Source organism: Hippocampus zosterae, chromosome 8, assembly GCF_025434085.1.
Source record: "Hippocampus zosterae strain Florida chromosome 8, ASM2543408v3, whole genome shotgun sequence".
NCBI lineage: Eukaryota > Metazoa > Chordata > Actinopteri > Syngnathiformes > Syngnathidae > Hippocampus > Hippocampus zosterae.
In genome coordinates this window covers 21,430,096-21,449,344 of record NC_067458.1, presented here as the reverse complement: position 1 = coordinate 21,449,344, position 19,249 = coordinate 21,430,096, and the positions used below count along the sequence as shown (strand labels likewise).

The 19,249-nt window shown below is 44.2% G+C and overlaps 2 protein-coding genes across 3 annotated transcripts in view; both read left to right on the top strand.

Annotated features, from left to right (window-relative positions):
• zbtb11 (zinc finger and BTB domain containing 11) overlaps positions 1–19,249 on the top strand; it is a 253,182-nt gene that overhangs the window by 192,971 nt on the left and 40,962 nt on the right. The window lies entirely within an intron of this gene.
• bcl6aa (BCL6A transcription repressor a) lies at positions 10,676–18,946 on the top strand. 2 transcript variants are annotated; one of them, XM_052073039.1, is made up of 9 exons: positions 10,676–11,053; positions 12,414–12,582; positions 12,726–12,947; positions 13,334–14,281; positions 15,083–15,261; positions 15,356–15,523; positions 16,032–16,162; positions 17,600–17,737; positions 18,330–18,946. In XM_052073039.1, exons 1-9 carry the CDS (start codon positions 11,023–11,025, stop codon positions 18,471–18,473), a joined length of 2,130 nt encoding a protein of 709 aa, XP_051928999.1. In that variant the 5' UTR covers positions 10,676–11,022; the 3' UTR covers positions 18,474–18,946. The 2 variants fall into 2 exon arrangements, with proteins under 2 accessions (XP_051928999.1, XP_051928998.1); XM_052073038.1 differs by having other exon boundaries at positions 10,678–11,053; positions 12,411–12,582.

Below are 19,249 nucleotides of genomic sequence, written 5' to 3'. Positions count from 1 at the left end.
AGTTTTTGTCATTGTTGCCCTGAATTTGGTTCTGTTGATGCACCGTGAAAAAAACAAACAGACATGTTTGAAAGCCGACACTTTCAGTGATTGTGCGGTGAGGAATTTTTTTTTTTCTCTCAACATTTTCGTAGAAATGTACACACTGAAGCGGAATGAAATCATTGTTTGCATTGAATATCCCGAATGTTCAAGTCGAGTGAAATTTCACGGTGAATTCAAAATGGAACAAAAACTTTTCTGAAATTTAAAAGGGAAATCCGTTGGCGATAGGAAGTTATTTGTTTTAGAGAGGGATTTCAATATTCAACCAAATGTTTTCGTGGAAGTCGCACATGATTTCAAAACTCGACCAGATTTGACAAAAACTGAAAAAGGTGTTCTACAAAATATTTTCATTTTTCATTCATTCATTCATCTTCCGAGCCGCTTGATCCTCACTAGGGTCGCGGGGGCTGCTGGAGCCTATCCCAGCCGTCTCCGGGCAGTAGGCGGGGGACACCCTGAATTGGTTGCCAGCCAATCGCAGGGCACACAGAGACGAACAACCATTCGCACTCACACTCACACCTAGGGACAATTTAGAGTGTTCAATCAGCCTGCCACGCATGTTTTCGGAATGTGGGAGGAAACCGGAGCACCCGGAGAAAACCCACGCAGGCCCGGGAAGAACATGCAAACTCCACACAGGGAGGCCGGAGCTGGAATCGAACCCGGTACCTCTGCACTGTGAAGCCGGCGTGCTAACCACTGGATTTTTTTTTTTTTTTGCTCTACATTTCTACATAACTATTGGTTCAATTTTGAAGTCCCTTCAAAATGTTGCCGGCAAAAATCTGCTCGCATTTTTTTCACAAAGGATGAGGTTGCTTGAAAAGAGTTGGATGAATTCCCAGTTGATTTCCATTTAGAATTTCACTTCAAAAATTGGGCCCATTTTTTCCCCCTTTTTTGTAAACCCAAAGCTCATGTGTTAGTTCAACGAGTTTGTAAGCACATCAGTGTTGTAATTGTTGCCCTGATTTCTTCCCTTAACAAAGGCAGAAGCAGATCAATGTCAGATCTTCTGTCGGGTTACTTTTGCCGGATCACTGTAAAAACCTTTATTCCCTTCACAGAAAGTGTTTGACTACAACACATCATAGCGCCCCCTGCTATTCTCATGACAAGTCTCCCCCGCAAGGGCATAAATAAATACATCAGTCCTCCGTGACCTCACACCATGGAGCATCTCCCATTTCATCCTTCTTTCAAAGAATCCTCCTCCGGATGCCCCTTTTTTTTTTTTTGTTTCTTTGAAACGACATCAGATGACAGCGTAATCCCGCCATTATTATCGACATCAAAAAAAAACAACAACAAAAAAAATGCGGCAAGCTAGCTTGCGAGCTAGCGGGCGGCCGCGCGTCGCCTGTGTAACGGGATGATATGGATTACGCCGGGACAACCGACCTTGCCCTCGCGCTTGTTTTTTTTTTTTTATGAATTTATTTATTTATTTTTGATGCCTGCCAGTGGCACTGCAGCACTCGGGCCAATAAAAAGCCAAATAGCCCGCCTGATGATTAAGGTCATTCGTGTAAGCCTCAAACAGCGTCAAAGTGGGGTGGGCGGCGGGGAGGTGGGGGGTTGTGATGCGTAGATTTTGTTGTAGTGTCCTCTTCCGAAGGTCTTTCTGATCCCGGTTTTCTGAGTACTGTATTGGTAGATGGGTGGCTGTTTTATATAAATGCCACGGAGAGCAAAAACGTCGGTGTGAAAATCACCTTGGAACGTTCCGTGTATCGGTCGATGGGTTTCGTTTTAAAAGCTAGTGAACGTTTTTGGGGGGAAAACAGCAATTTTTTGCAACTTGTTCCCTTTGCAGGGTGAAAAATGTGCTTTTTGAAGTAACATGTGGGGAAAAACACGTTTTCCTGACCTGTCATTGGCCTTCCGAGTGTGCGTCCCAACCATGGGGAAAAGGTTTTAATCTGCCACGTTTATCCCGGGATGACCAGGGATCTGACAGCGAATTTTCCCGCCAACATCCCCCGAGGGCTCAGCTTGGTTAGGCCCTCCGCAGTGATGAAAATGTGTTCGACTAATTTGTCTTAAAACGGGATTGGCCTCATATTAGTCCACTCATCCATCAGATTATCCCTCGCTGGACGGTAGCGTTCTCTCTAATGTCTTCTCTCTGGGTCAGATTATCCGCGCAGGCAATGGCGTCGGTTCAAAAATCAGGTGTCAACCACGTCATGTTAACAAGCAATGGAGACATAAAAGTGACATGAACGACAAAATGACTCGGAGACAGCCTGAGTTTAATGAGTCACGCCTTCTTAGTGGTTGTTCACAAATTTCCAGGTAACATGTCATCGGAGGATGTGCGTCGGTGAAAGGCGTGCTAGCTAGGCGCGTAAAAGACTTTTGTCAGTTGGTAAATTTGTTGGGCATTTTTCTAATTAGTTTTAACTCAATCCAAATGTGTTTAACTTAACTAGCTAACTGAACTTAGTAACCAATACTTAGGCTAATGGACTAGTCAACAGCATACCCAGGAACCAACCAACCTTGCCCATTTGTTCTCAGCTAGCCACTTATTCTCGGATGTACCAACATAGTAACAAACGGATGAATGGCCCAAATTCAGAAGCTACTTTCCCAAGATATGCCACTATTGCGATTCTGCCTTTTCTGCTCGACGCCTTTCTTCCTCAACTGCGAGACGAATTCCGTTTTTGTGGGCGTAACCTTACCAGGTTGAAGACTCGACATCTGGCGTGATGTAATAACGCAATAGCCCTCCTTCCCTTTCCCCCGCTGCGGTCAAGTTATAAAGAGCAATATCTGCTTCCCCAGATTGAGCCGAGTTTAGCTAGATTAATGCACTCAAATGTTTGTTGTATAAAAGCAGTGTTTATCAAACAATGTGTCTCTATGGCAGATGGCTCATCATCTCTGGACGCGCGCTCGCTCGCTATGCTAAAGGCACAGCTAGTCTGTGTGTGTCCTAATGGGATTGGAGACTTCTTCTTTCCAATGAATTATATGTAGAACAAGTGGGATTAATTTAATCTCTTTTCTGCCCCTCCCCGACAACCCCCCCCCTCAAAAAAAAAATCTGAGCTTGTAACATTCACAGGAAAGCCGAGCAAGTGAGCACTACAATCTCTAGCTCGTATTTTTCCGAGATTTTTTTGCATCCCGCCACTGTGGAGGACGTGAGGACAGCGTTGTCCTTCTCACGTCTCCACATTTAGGAGAAGTCAAGTAAAGGTTCTTACCATCGATAGTTGGATTCATTCAAGATCGAAGACTCTATTTCCCAGCATGCCTCCCTCCCTGCAGAGGAAAAAAGGTGAGGTCTGAAAAGGTATGAAAATGTGTTCGTCGATTGGCGACCGACCAACAAGCCGACTGTACGACCCACTGATCAGCTAATCAGCACAATTTTTCTGTTTGTTAGTTGGTCGGTCATTCGGTCAGAAAAGATTTATAAAGATTCAGTCTCCCAGCCAATCGGTTGTTTGATTTGAACTAATCGAGTAAACAAGTGGACTAGCCAACCAGCTAAATAGCGAACCAACTAATCAGACAGTGGATTGGCTAATTGGTCAGCCAGTCTTTTTGTTCAGTGGGGTTTTTTTTTGTAGAGGGGGACATTGGTTGGCTTATCCACTTTTTAGTTTAACACCAAATTAAAGAAAAGATTTATAAAGATTCAGTCTCCCAGCCCATCGCTTGTTTGATTTGAACTAATCGAGAAAACAAGTGGACTAGCCAACCAGCTAAATAGCGAACCAACTAATCAGTCAGTGGATTGGCTAATTGGTCAGCCAGTCTTTTTGTTCAGTGGTTTTTTTTTTTGTAGAGGGGGACATTGGTTGGCTTATCCACTTTTTAGTTTAACACCAAATTAAATAACTACCAGATGAACTAACCAATTAACTATGTCAGTCTGCTGTTGGTTGGTGTTTTTTCCTAACTAACTAATCAACACTGGCAAACTGACGCATCCAACTCATGAACCAAGTTTTCCCATTCGCCCATTTGTTAGTTAGTTAGTTGGTTAGTTATTTGTCATAACAAACTAACCGATTAACAGATTGTCTGTCAATACGTTCGATAGTGGGTATGTCAGTTGGGCAGCCATCTGGTTGGTTTGTTGGTTGGTTTCTTAGGTCGGCTGGTCATTTGATACGTTTGATAAGTGTTAAATCACAAATTAACCGACCTACCTGAATTTGCAACAAATAGACCAATTGACAGCTCGACTTGACAACTAACCAACTACCTTACCAGCGAACCTGCTTTAATCTGTCTGTTTATTACTCGGCTGATCAGTCTTGTTGGTTAATTTGTTAGCTTTTTTAGCTTTTTCTTTTTTAACACACTCACTAATCTGTGCTGATGCGAGCCCAAAGAACTGCGCAAGCTTAAACGAGCAAAATAATGAAAGTAACAGGAACGTATCAACCAGTAAAATGTGATATGAGAGGGCCATAAGTAAGCATTAAGGATCATGCAAAGTGTCTGCACAACTGACATCTGATAGTCAAATGGGAACGAATGAAGACAAGCAGTGACTTGTCGAAAATAACAACGTAAGAACAAGACTGACTTGTTTCATTCCTAAAAAGTCCATGTGACATTCCTCTAACATTTTCCATCGCTCAAACAGCAACACTGCGCTGAAGTAGAGGAAAATCAAAAGTTACCTCAATAAGGATTACATTCAAATGTATCGCACGTGAACGTCTAAAAACGTTAATCCATAGTTACATTGTGCGCCCTTTGAACATGAGCACTTATATACAGAAATGTTTCCAAAACGTGTCATGAAATAAGTACCTTGAGTGGTACGTGCGGCGCACTTTGACAATCGCTACATTAGATAATTCGGGATGTCGAGCGGACATATGCGCGCATCATCTCCATATCGGTGGAGAGGGGTTTTAGGGATTGAGCTGATCCCGCTCAATCCCCCGAGTGTGCTCACGTTGGGGATTGAAATCTAGTAATGTACTCGACAATCATTCCTTCTGCAGGGACAATACGCCGTTATGCTAATGAATGTCCAAAGACACCAGACCGCAACCTTTTTAGCATCCCTGAAGTTGAGTTGCGAGCTTAGTCAGAGATTGAATTGAATTGGTTTATCACGGTAACAACCGTATACTAACTATCAGCGATTTAAATGGCCACAATTTTTCATCAGCGCGATTGGGCGGGTACACACATCTTGCTAGCTAAATATGTGATAAACTAGCTTTTTAAAATATGGATAAAAGACGGCCATATGTCTGTCTTTGGCTATTTTTTTCAGTGCAGTGGGCTCTCGTGCATGAATATTACATTGATGGATGGCACAAAACTGCTGAACAGCTAATCAACAGTTTTTCGCTATTCGCGGAGGGTAAGGATCAAGCTAGCCCGGTTGACTGCATTAGCATGGACAAGTGTGAGTTCATTGAGGTAGTTAGTTTGTTATTTCGTTTGTTTGTGAGTAAGTTTGTACATTAGTTTGTCAGCTAGTTCATTATTTTTTCATTGGATTATTTTAGTTTCGTTCGTTTGTGAGTTAGTTTTGTTTGTTAGCCTGGGTCGTTTCGTTTTTTATAACTAACTTGTAAACAGAGTCGATCCCCAACCAACTGACCAGCCAACCGAGTCCATAACTCTGTTTGTGAGTCGGTCGTTTGGCCTGGCTGTTTGTTAATTTGATTTCCTAACCCTAATTGAGTTTGCTATCCGCTCTGTCTGATTTTTAGTTAGTTAGTTACTTCATTTGCGCTCTTTTCCTATGTTCATTTAAAATGAGTTGTTCTCTATGTACGTTGGTTTTTTGTTCATCAGCAAGCCTTAAATTTAGCTTTTTTTGCGTGCGTTTGTTTGTTAGTTCATTAGATTCCGAGTTAGTTAGCCTTTATCAGGTTTTTGTATTTGAATATGACCACTGTCAAAATTGAACATTGCTCAAATATTCTGCATAAATATACAGCGGTAGCAGTTTCTCTTTCTATTGTTCCCTCCAGGGCAAACGATTGGTGTTTCATAGAGTTTTTTTGGGGGGGGGTTGGGGTTTTTTTTGTTTTGTTCCTGGCATGCCCAAACGCATACCTGAACCATGATATGAGGAAGTTTGATGAAAGTGGGCAGGGTTTGATTTCTACTGGCAAACAAATAATAGGTAATTGTTTGACCTTTCCCAAGATGTATCCTTAAGGGGGCATCCCAACCCAGCGAGGAGGCTCAAAGTTGGAAAATTCCAACTGTGCAGATCACATTCCTGCCGAGCGCAAAAATACTTGATTCCACATGCTTTGTATTCCCGAAAATTGGAATTAAAGGCAAAGCAAAGCAGTGCCAAACCACGTCCTTATTTTGACTTCTCTAACCTTAGTGGGTCAAGTTCATTTAAAACAATTAAAGAAAGCAATAAAAATTGTGACACAGAAAAGCTATCATGTGGCATCGCGGAATTTAGGAAAAAAAATACTGAAATAATTCTTACTTGTAATTAATTCTCAAGATCATGATTGTGGCCATCTGCGGTGGCCTGCCAGGGCCTTTAAAAAAAAAAGAAAAAAGTGAAAGTTAACAAAAAGAAAAGAGTTTGAAAAGAAAAAAGAAGAAGAAAGAGGAGGAGGAGTAGCTGTGCCGCTAACAGCTCTAACATCTCCGTGTGTGTTTGGGTGTTACAGCCATGTTGCATCATGCCGCTCAGAACAAAACTCTTTGCTGACAATGAACGCTCAAGTCGGCACAATTTTGCTGCGAAAACCTCAGACAAAAGTGAATCACTTTGCGAGTGAGGCAACCTCCGGGCCTCGGGCCTTTGTCACCCACCGTCCGTGTACAAAAAAAAAAAAAAAGTAGTGTAGTGCCGGACTTTTTACACAATTTTTCCTTCTGGTCGACACGGGCTTCAGATGGAGCAGATTCGTGTGTAAGAGAATAGCGGGAATGCCGGGACAAAGGTGTTACGTTTAACAGCCAACACTTCTCCAATTGTGTTGTGTTGAAAGTCTGATTTGAAACGCCACAACTCGAGCTCGGACTAGAAATCTGGATTAATATGTTGACGAGGCTCAGTGTAGCTTAGCGCGTTAATGAACCTTTTGAGTTTCAAATAACTTCCTCTAACCTCCAGGATCTCACCCCGAACTCTGAGCAATGGCAGAATTTTTTTTTTTTCTCTTTGGTCCCATTTTAAATCCACCAACGTTGGATTCAAAACTTTGGTGGTTTCCTCCCTTATGGGACATTTAGTTTTGTAGTTTTCATATTTCCAGCGCGGCCCGGTAGTCCAGTGGTTAGCACGTCAGCTTCACAGTGCAGAGGTACCGGGTTCGATTCCAGCTCCGGCCTCCCTGTGTGGAGTTTGCATGTTCTCCCCGGGCCTGCGTGGGTTTTCTCCGGGTGCTCCGGTTTCCTCCCACATTCCAAAAATATGCATGGCAGGCTGATTGGACACTCTAAATTGTCCCTAGGTGTGAGTGTGAGAGTGAATGGTTGTTCGTTTCTGTGTGCCCTGCGATTGGCTGGCAACCGATTCAGGGTGTCCCCCGCCTACTGCCCGAAGACAGCTGGGATAGGCTCCAGCACCCCCCGCGACCCTAGTGAGGATCAAGCGGCTCGGAAAATGTATGAATGAATGAATATTTCCAGCTAATAAGTGGAAATGCCACCGTAAAAGTTTACGGGTTTCGGCATCTTGGCGATAAAGTCGCGTACAAGAACAAGAATAGCGCAATCGACGACACCAATACAAACTTTTTAAAAAAATTCCAAATCATTTTTGTACAACTCGCCCTACCTTCTGAGGTGGTTTGTTTCATAGTTTTTTTTTTATCCGTTTCCAGAAAACAAAGTCCCTTGAAAGTGTTTTCCCTTCTCTTGGCGAGAAGAATAGTCGACCGTCATCTATGAGCGAATGAATATCCCGCACGTGCCACCACACTCGCGGTGCATTATGCATTCAGTGCCTCCAACATCCCCCGAGTGGATGGAAATAAAGTTGACGCTGCTCTTTGTTTGCACTCTTAATTATTTGATTTATTTTTTAGCCGCCTCCCTAGTGGTTTGTTTACACCTGCAGTGATTTTTTTTTGGGGGGGGGGCTGAATAACAGCCGATGCAGATGGGCGGATGCTCGGGCGTTCCTCAAGGGGTGAAAAGCAATGTCAGATGCATTACGGCGGCGAGCGTCACGGTACAAAAGGGTTAAACAAAAGGGAAACTGCAGGCGCCGTTGATTTGGGTCACGTCACGTGGATGCTTAATGAGCGGCGCAGGGCTGCTCAAAACCCGTTTAATGGCGCCCATCGATTGAGAGCCTTCATCTGGTCAAAACAACTAAATCAAACGATTTCAAGGCCGAAAATGTGTAAAAAAAAAAAATTAAAAATTGTGTACATAAGCAAAAGAAGCCAAAATATGCAGTTATTTTAAAATAAAAATAGCAAATGCAAAAAATTCAAAAGATAAATGTTTTAAAGATAAATATTTTATCTTCTCAAAATATATATTTTTAAAAGAAAAAAGGCTGAATTTAATTAATTGAATTCTGTCTTTTTGTTTTATGTTGAAGACATTTGCCTTAAGATCAGATGGAGAAAAATGATCTGCTGATGATCCAAAATAGACGAGCTCATCTGTGAAGCACGATGGAAGTAATGTCACGGCTTGGGCTTGTATGGCTACTTCTGGCTCACTTGTCTTAGACAGGCCAAGTCCATCGTTGGACCTTAACCCAATCGAGCATGCATTTTACCTCCCAAAGAGGAGACTGAAGGGAGAAACCTCCAGAAACAAACATGAAGAATCCGACCAGTCTGGTGCAGACGATTGCTCCCAGGCTCGATGCGGTTATTGCTAGGAAGGGTCAAACCACCAAATATTAAATCAATGTCAGAATATCCGTTCGAATACTTTTGTTCACGTGGGTGTGGCTTCAAACGAAAGGTGCTCCGTCCCGAGTTGATTGATGATCTACGTTCAGCAGTACATTCGAACATATTTGCCAGTCAAACATTTTACTCCTCGCTTCTGTTATCTCCTGCAAATGGCGTTGGCCCGACACTATTGTTAGTGTTTTAGGGTAGCAAGCGATTTATTTTTCAATAAAATAACATCATGTGGTGGTGTTTTTGTGGCTACCCAGGGCAGAAATTGTCACTTCTGTGCCAGAGAGTTGACAAGAACGGGGAATCCCTGCTTTGGAATCACCACAAGCAAACTTTCCACGGTGAGTCAGTGGCCACTTTCGAAACGCGAAGCGTTAGTGTCGCACAACATCTTGGCCCTGACATTCGTCATCTGCTTTTGAACTCCAAAAACAAACAAGTTCAAATGATTTTATATTGTTTATTTTTTTAATTTGTTTATTGGGTGAGAAACAGCACGTATCCTCCATTAGATGGGCTTGTCACGGACTTTCATTTTTGTCTCGTACAAGCCAATTAAATTTGCTTTACGTCAATGAAAATAAGAGAAAGAAATTAAGAAAATGTAAAAAAAAAGTTGAAATAAATTCTGTTTGAATGTCAAACACATTAAACGGGCGTTGAATGTAAAAATTGTGATAAAATGCAATACAATAAACATTTAGAAACCGATTTTTTTTAACTATACAAATAACTTTATAAAATGAGATTACATAAAGTGAAACAAAATAAAAGGCAGATTACAATTAGAACACATCACACACAAATATGAAATATCATTAGAATACTTTAAATGTGAATCAAATATATTCTAAATAAGCATTTAAAACAAGAAATACAAACACTGATATTATGAAATATTGCATATAAAAAGTAAGACAGAATAACAAGGAAAGCAAATGGGGATACCATTAAAAATAAAATGAAAACATTTGGGGAAATCAAAATACAACAAAAATGTCAATTTGAAACTTAACACAATGTTAAAACAACAACAACAACAAATGGAAAACTAGTTTAAATAACCGTGAAAATGTGAATTTAATATAATTAAATCCCCAAACTCTAAAATCAAGATTATATGACCGCAATAAAAGCAATGCGTCACACGAGTTGAAATAAAATAAAAGTAAAATTTACAGCTACAAAACTGTAATTACATTTCATGAGGTATTGGACACAAATATAGTGCCACAAAATTCCAATAAAATTCAATGATAGAAACTAATTTTAAAACACTGCAATTACATCGTAAAACTTAAAAAAAACAAATATTAATAGCCACAGGAAAATAAATGTATTTTTCTATTTATTTTGATTTATAAAAAGTGTACAAAACGATCGATCAAGAGAATCGTTTTAAATACAGGACAAAAATAAGGCCTAATAATTAAAAAACTCTCAATTCTAAAGATTTTCTTTTCCCCGTTTTTAAAACGCGTCTCAACTTTAAAGTTCTGTCACCGCTGCTACACTTCTGTCCCCGATGACGCGTTCACGGACATGCAACAAGTGCGCCACTTCCCTCATCTTCTGCCGACGACGAAAACGTGCATCGAGTTTAACAGCAAACATGACCGCGATTAACCAACCATCTTGTAACGAATTCAAGTCGATATAAAAAAGCCTCGAATTTGCCGTCCAAGACCCCCCCCCCTCCACGCACACACACAAAGGTTTACGCCATCGTTCAGTCTCCTTATGTAGACTCGCTTCGACGTCTCGACTCCGAGCCACTTCTCAGAAGATCCGCAGATGGGCGGGGCTCAGAGACGTGTGACGTCGCAAACTTTGGACTCCACCAACTTTGCGGGGGGAATCCGGGCTAGCGTGCTTGCCCCGCTATGCTTACTTTATCACAACAGAGTGGGTTTAAATCGATTTAGACATCAATCCGGAGCTTCAGAGAGACGCGAGAATGCATTCGGTGTGAAAAGATGGAAGGGAATAGTTAGAGAATGGAGAGTTGAAGACTGAGGGGGACGAACGGCCTCTCCCCCCCTGGCCGGAGACGTTGGTACGGTCCCGGGCTCAAATTCCGAGAATTGAGCTGGTCTGATTCTTAGAACTGGGCTTCTTAGAAGTGGTGATGCAAGAAGTTTCTAGGAAAGCGCTACCAGGTGATTTTTCAAAAAATTCATTTTTTTACATTATCCCTCCCCTTGTCCGCTTCTCTTCCCTCTCATCTTCCCTTGTAATTATTTAGCGGCCAACTTGTTGTGTCGCTAATGTCATCGTTTTTGGAGTGTGAATTTGTCTATGTGCGCGTACTTGTGTGACGGCGGCGGCTCCCCGGCTGTCAGACAACCGAGATGCCTGAACCTTCTTTCCCTTCTCACCATCTCACCGCACCTTCCCATTCCCCTTCCGTCCGTCTCTTCCCGCGGCTCTCGCCCGCAAAAGCTTCCCGCTCACGCTACCACCTCCACCGCCACCCCCGGTCCTAAGCGGCTTCTGTAGCCGAGATTGGGCGCGCGTCAGGCGGCTGCAGCGAAGGACCAGAGCCGCTCCTCGCGTGCTCTCGCTTGTCACACATCCCCAACTTTGATCTGGGATTTTTTTCCCCCCCAACTAAATTATGTATTCGCTACGATTGAATGTTGGGATGCGTACAGTTAAATGTGTACGCACTGTGTAAATGTGCATAATGGTGTTGTGTCGTGCGTGCGTTGCCGAAGTGGAGTTGTCAACTTGTCTCTTTACGTTTGCGCCAAGTGGGGCTGCGTGTGCACGTTGCATGCTTATTTTAATAACGTTGTTGTGCGAGTGTAGCACCGCTAAAAGACATTGAATTTGCAGCCAAGTATGCATGGTGGAAAACTAGTGCAGAAATTATAGTAAATGAAGTACAGCAAAATCCGATGAATTGAATGTGGAAAAAGTGCGGGGGGGAGGGGTAATTTAAGTTTAAACCGTCGACAAAACATCACTGGAACACGCGTCTTACTTTAAAGTGTTAGATCTCGGTTTTCCACTTATAAACAGCTTTTGAATGGATTCTTGTGCATGGTCAAAGAGAGTAAAAACGCGTTATAAAAGTTGCTTTTTATTAAGCAAATGTAAATCGTTTGTTATGCATGTGTATGTTTGTAAATGTTTCCCATTTGTCCTTTTAAAAATTGTTTAAACAAGTTTTATTCATTACATAGTCTGTCACGCACTTTTTGCCGTGCACGGTCCGATCGTTTTCGCGCTGTGCACTCCCCCCCCCCCTTATTATAATTCATTTAAATAATTTGTTGTCCTCTTCTTGTCAACCCGCGTTTCCCTCAAAGCTGCGGTTCAGAAGGGGGGAGAAAAAAAGTGGGTGTCAAAATTTAAATGTCCCAAACCGGCGTTGTAGTCGGCTAAATTGCGCCCTCTCCTGGCCTTCAGGTGAAATGCAACGGGCGCCTTCAAAATGCAATTTGATCAAGAATTACATGCAACTAATGTACATTTTGTGTGTGTGTGTGTGTGTGTCCCTCATCCCTCCAGAAGTCGGCAGGATGTCTTGCTTGACCGACAGCTGCATCCAGTTCACGCGTCACGCCAGCGACGTCTTGCTCAATCTGAACCGCCTCCGCAGCCGGGACATCCTCACCGACGTTACCATCCTGGTCAGCAGGCAGCAGTTCCGGGCACATAAGACCGTCCTCATGGCTTGCAGGTATGCATTTCACTTTTTTAAAATGTATCCATCCCTGGTGGGGTCTTCAGCAAGATGGCAAAAGGAGGACAGTCCATACCAGAAAGGTTGTAGCTGTCCCCACAGCTCAACAGGAACTCATTTTGTCATTGCCTACCACACAGCGGGCTCTTCTACACCATCTTCACCGACTCGCACAAGTGCAACCTCAATGCCATCAGCCTGGACCCCAAGGTGGACCCGGAGGGCTTTGCCATCCTGCTGGAGTTCATGTACACCTCCAGGCTGGCTCTCAGGGAGAGTCTGATCATGGCCATTATGAACACTGCCGTCTACCTGCAGATGGACCACGTGGTGGACACCTGCCACCGCTTCATCAAGTCCAGGTTGGTCACGCGATCACTGCGAGAAGGGGCTCCGATTCAGTTCCGGCAAGTGGCCACGCGGAAGACCTGTCTTTCGGGAACTTTAGTGGAGTGTGTTCCGCTCTGGGTTAGATCTTGATTGGGTTCCCACTGCTCCTCAGGGACGCAAACAAATATTGGTTCTGGAAGCATCTGTGTAACGATGATGATGATGAGTCTAAGGGTCTAATGAGGTTAATGAAGCTGTTCGGACCCGACTTTTGGGTGTCCTGTGCGGCGCCGGCATGTTTCAGGTTGAATTTCCATTTCCAGGTTCTGACTTGTGGTATTTTTCAGAGAGTCCATAGTCCTCCATGAAATATACAACTTTACAGTTTTGGACATTCATGTTGTCTCTTCTCCTGCAGCGAGCCCAACGGGAAGCTTCCCAGAGATGAATTCCTGGTCAGCCCGCTAGTTCTGCCCCAGGACGTCCACGCATACCGCCCCCACGAGGTGATGGATGCCTTGCACGGCCGCGTGCCCCCCTTCAGGGACGCGCGGCCGACGTACAGCTCCGGCATGCTCAACGGCGTCGGCACACCCGGCAACTACCATCTCTATGGGCAGTTCCCCATGCCGGGGTTCCCCTTCCCGCTCTGCAAGCTGACTGATGCCAAGAACGCTTTCGGCGACCTGTCACGGAGCGCCATCCACCACAAACACGCGCACGATGCCGCCGCCATCAGCAGGGCCGAGTACGCTCGGGCGGTGGGCTCCTCCGGCGTCCTACACGCCGCGAACTTTGCCCCCAGGGAGTTGGGTCGGGAGGACGAGGTGAAGAAGGAAAGCAACGAGGCGCTCGGGCTACCGCTGGGCTTGAGCGGGAGGAAGCGGGTCTACCCAGTCCTGACCCTGGACCACCACAAAGACAAAGACCACGCCCCGCCGGCCGAGGAAGACCTGATCCATCACCACTACCCGCTCGGGATCTCCTCCGCTGGGCGCAAGAGTCTCATGAGTAGCCCGCAGAGCCCCCTCAAGTCCGACTGCCAGCCCAACTCCCCGACAGAGTCCAGCAGTAGCAAGAACGCCGGCCTGTCGCAGGGCGCCTCCGGGGCGCAGCAGCCGGGGGCGGGAACCCAAGACCCCAAAGCTCGCAACTGGAAGAAGTACAAATTCATTGTGCTCAACCAGAGCGCCAGGGAGGACGAGGCCGGTCTGCGCAACCCTGGCCTGTGCTCGCCTCAGCGCGTAGGCCTGCAGGCGTATCTCCACCCGGGAGACTCCGATAACTTGGAGGCGCAAAGCACAAGGAAGAGCGCCGAGGATCATCCCGTGCCGCAGACCAGCCGACTCAACAACATCATCAGCAGGTGAGGGGAAAAGCTCCAGAGTCGAGGACAAATTCTTTTCTCTGCGTCAGTCAGATCGTGGTCATCTTCTAATGTAGAAATGACAGGAGCTCGAACTTGTTGGAAAACAAAGAGCGACTCGGTTTCTTCAGTTCTGCTTTTAGGGTTTTTGGAAGTTAGTAAATTGGAAGATCTTGGACGTTTTGAGCGATTCAAAGTTTGAAGCATCGTTGGTCTGAAATTGAGGCAACTGGACTGTTATAGGATGAATCCAGTTGCCTCGATTCTACTTAAACGGGTTTCTGATACCATTTTCTTTGTTTTGTACTTAAAACCATTGTGGTCAAAAAAAATCTGAGATTTTTGTTTTAATTTAGAAATGAAAGCAACTGCGCTTTTGGTTTTTGGTTGACGGAAAACCCCTGGTTGCCTCCGTCATCCAGGTCACGGTAAAAACCAAGGCAACGGTACTCGTCATTGTTGTTGAATAGCAACAGGTTCTATTTTCAAAGCTTTTCATACTTTACCACCCGCCGATCCTGACAATTCAGACTCTTATTTTGTACTTTCACCGGGCAGCTTGTGTTCAGGTTCCCATAAGTGACGGCGTGAATGGTTGTCTACCCACAACTATCTTCCAACATCCACTCAATTTAATCCTCCTCTCCCACAAGTTCTGTTGAATTCATTTTTTTAAAATATGTTGTTTTCAATATTTGAAAGAAAGGGGGGGGGACTGGATTGAAAATGTTTGGATTAGACTCTGGAAGAAAATGGATGTCTAGTTGTTGAATACTGATACTTGTGCGTTTTGTTCTCAAGTGCGCTGGACGGGTCGCTGAGAAACGCAGAGGGCCAGCACCCAACACGATACCTGACTCGCCTCAACTGCTCGTCGTGCGGCGCCCAGTCCCCGCAGCATTCTGAAATCTGCCCCTCCCGGGCGCGGCTAGGCGAGGACCTGATCGATATGCGCTCAGAGTACTCCGACTCCAGTTGCGGTAAGTCTTGGGCGATTTCGATTTTCAAATCGGGTTTTCTAGGTTGGGTCCCGCCATTTTCAAACAGTTTTACGCGCACCTCCCTCCCGAACAGAAAACGGCAGCTTCTTCTGCAATGAGTGTGACTCCAAGTTTGCCGAGGAGGAATCGCTGAAGCAGCACGCGCTCCAAGTCCACAGCGACAAGCCCTACAAGTGCGACCGATGCCAGGCCGCCTTCCGCTACAAGGGCAACCTCGCCAGCCACAAGACTGTCCATACCGGTGCGCTCACGCCCAATCCTTTGCGTCCTTTTTCCTGTGTTTTCCAATCGCTCCCTATCCAAAATATTTGGCGTTCGACTCAGCATGACTTAGATTTGTTCTTGATTTTACTGCTTGGTGCTTTCTACCGCCTTCATTACCGATTCGTCTTACTGTTCATTGTGTATGTTAAATCGCTCCATGTACAGCACTTTGTGTGCAGCGATGGCTGTTTGAAAGTGCTCGAGAAATACTGTTGACTTGACATATGCTTTTTTATTTATTTTTACTGTAGGTTAGTCTTAGGGTAAAGGCGACTGAATATGAAAGAGCTACGTGCCAATATATATACTGCCCCATATTGTGTATGCTGTTCAAAACTGTATTGAATCCAAGTTCGAAGTCTACTAACCTTGTAGAGTGCGTTTTAATCGGGAAAGTATGGTGAGGGAATGATTGCGAACCCGATGCCTGTTTTTGTTTTTGTTGTTGTATTTCAGCTCATCGCTTGTTGTCATTGTGCTTGCAGGAGAGAAGCCGTACCGCTGCAACATCTGTGGTGCTCAGTTCAACCGACCAGCCAACCTCAAGACTCACACTCGCATCCACTCAGGAGAGAAGCCATACAAATGTGAGACGTGCGGCGCTCGCTTTGTACAGGTAATTAAAAAAAAACTGTCTGCAATCCCGTACTTAAAACTTTTTTGGGGGGTCTCGACGTGCCTGAAAACACAACATTTTGGAAGCATGTGTCTCCTGATGGGGGGGGGGGTATGGTGTACCTGGTGTACCGCAAACTATCCATTTGACTCGACCCTCTAACTTGAAACTCTAAACTCCAACACAGGCTTGAAACCCTGACTTCACACCTTCCCACCAATAATGTTCATTTCTAACCCTGCCTTGAAATGGCGCTCGAAAACTTTCACCCTTCCTTGAAACCCCAATGCTCACTCGACACCTTCATCCTATATATCGGAAACCATGACTGAAAGCGCTCAACCGACAACAAAAACAGCCTGCACCCGTGACTGCAGAAGGAGCTCGCGACTCATTTACAGCCAAGCGTATAACATTAATGATAGCAATTCTGGTATTGGGACGTGCCCCCAACTCGGAGCATAAATAACAACAACTGCGGCTTGCCTGTCCTCATCAAGCCTTTTTTTTCTCAAACTGTTGAAACCTTCCGAGAAACAGAGCGGTCTATTTGCGATCCATTTTATTGCCCTGAGAAAGAAATGACCCGGTTGGATTGACAGGCATGTCCAAAAGTCCGGCCCGGGGGCCAAATCCGGCCCGCGGTTGAATTTCACCCGGCCCTCGGCCCCCGTCATAAAATCAGTGCCGTCTGGCCCGCAGGTTGGGCGCAATGGAACACGTGTTGCATTGACTGAGGTCTCGTAGACTGGTGAGTGATGTTTCATAGAGTACTGCTTCCCTCTAGTGGCTAAATGAGTAATATCATTCACTAAATGAGTAATAGCATTTAGACACTAGAGGGCATCACTCACGAGTTAACAAGACATCACTCCGTGTTTATATTGACTGATATGTCATATTTCAAATGATCCTTGCAGTTGTGGATATGTGTATTGCTTGTTCATTTCCCTGTTGTTCGAGTCAAAGGTTTTGTGACTATTGAAAAGTCATGGTGATACATTTTATGTTTCAAATCAATCAATTTGCACTCGGGAGACTTCTGTTTAAGAAAAAGTCAAGTGAATAAGCAGTTGCAGGTGATATACCCGTTTCAAAAGAACCAAAAGAAATTCTTAAGATTGTTGAAATTAAAATTAAAATGGAAATGTGAAACAGACGGGCTTACTAAAATTTGTTGAACAATATTGTTGTTCAATGTAAAGAATGTCAGCCAAGGTCGGCCCCCCGACATTTTACCACATAAAATCTGGCCCCCTTGGCAAAAAGTTTGGACACCCCTGCTCTAGAATCAGGACGCGCAAAAAAAAATTTTTTTTTTTTTTAATCCGCGTCAGAAATCGAACACTATGTCATCCGCTTTTAGTATGAAGCAGACAGACACTTGGCTCGTGGTTTTCTTCATGACGAACGTGCTCCGGTTTTGATCCCCGGCAGGTCGCCCACCTCCGAGCCCACGTGTTAATCCACACGGGCGAGAAGCCGTACCCCTGCGAGATCTGCGGGACGCGCTTCCGCCACCTGCAGACCCTGAAGAGCCACCTGCGCATACATACCGGCGAGAAGCCCTACCACGTAAGTCAGCTGCCAATTCACCGTGTTTGCTTTTTTTAACTCCGAGCCGAAGTCTACACATTTTGTGTTGAAGAAATGTCATTCAAAAGACACACCATGCTTCCAAATACAGTGCAACACCTGGCCAAAAAATTAAATGGCTTTCTTCAAATATGACGACGTTACAACAAATTTGATTCCCCAAAGACTTTTGTTCAAAACACGTTCAAATCTTTTCACGTTGGCGGTAATATTCGAGAGCTCAACTTCAGCCAAAAATACAGTAGCCATCTTGAACCTCGGATCAAAATGTCATCTGATACGTTTTGGGCTGCGAGTTCAATTCGTAAAATGTCTCATTTGAATGAATAGAATTTATTCTCATGGAAAATGTGAACTCGTGAGGACAGGGCAAATTGTGCAAAAGTAATCCAACATTTAACAACCAGACTTCCAAAAGTTCATCTCTAAAGGTCAAAGCGCATTTTCACTTCATCTTAAAATCCCCCCCCCCCCCCCAACTCCAATATTGGAAATTTTCGATGTGTATTTTTTTTTTTTTTTTGTCTGAGCTGCTGTTAACCTTGAGACGCAACTTTTTCCCTCCCTGTAGTGTGAGAAATGCAATTTGCACTTCCGCCACAAGAGTCAGCTGCGTCTTCATTTGCGACAGAAGCACGGCGCCATCACCAACACCAAAATCCAGTACCGCATTTCCACTGACACCATGCCCACAGACCTCACCAAGGCCTGTTGAAATGGACAATGCCATGGTGGACAGCTCCAACCCTCGCCCCCCGCCCCCCCCCCCCATTCCAACGGCTCCCTTTCGACGTGTACAATCATAAAACGCTATTGGCCGCACTGTGTTCGTTGGACTAATCACAATGGCGGTGTTTTTATTTATGGATTTTTTTTGGGGGGGGTGGGGGGTGTTCAAAACACAGGTTTTAGTTTTATTTAGATTGCATTCCGATTTTATTTGGTGTTAGCGGTCGTCGTGATCTCCACAGGGGACAAAAGTTTGTCACATTCTACAATTTGGATGAAGTGAGAGCAAATTTTGCAGCGATGTCATTTGACTACTCAAAACTAGTCCAATGGGGGTTTTTTTTGGTTCGTTTTTGTTTGTGCAATTTTGCACATTAAAAGCAGTTTTTTAGCTCTATGCAGGCCAAAAATGTTTTTCAGTTTTTGATTAGGTGACAATAAATTTCACTTTCCAGTGTTTTTGCGCAGAGAAGGGATTTAAAAAAAAATTCGGATCACATAATATATATTCACCATCCATTGTTTACAGCTGACATTTCAGGAAAAAAAAAATCCACCTGTTGCAGTAATTTATACATTAAATTATTATTATGAAAACCTGATGTGCTAAACCAAAAACAGGGCAGATTTGTAATCGGTGCCAAAAATAAATAAATCTATGAAAGCGTAGATGGATTTGTTTGTTTTTTTTAATGTAAAAATTTTCATTTAAAATACTCATGCCACACTGTAGAAATTTAGTTTTTCTTTTAATGTTCAAAC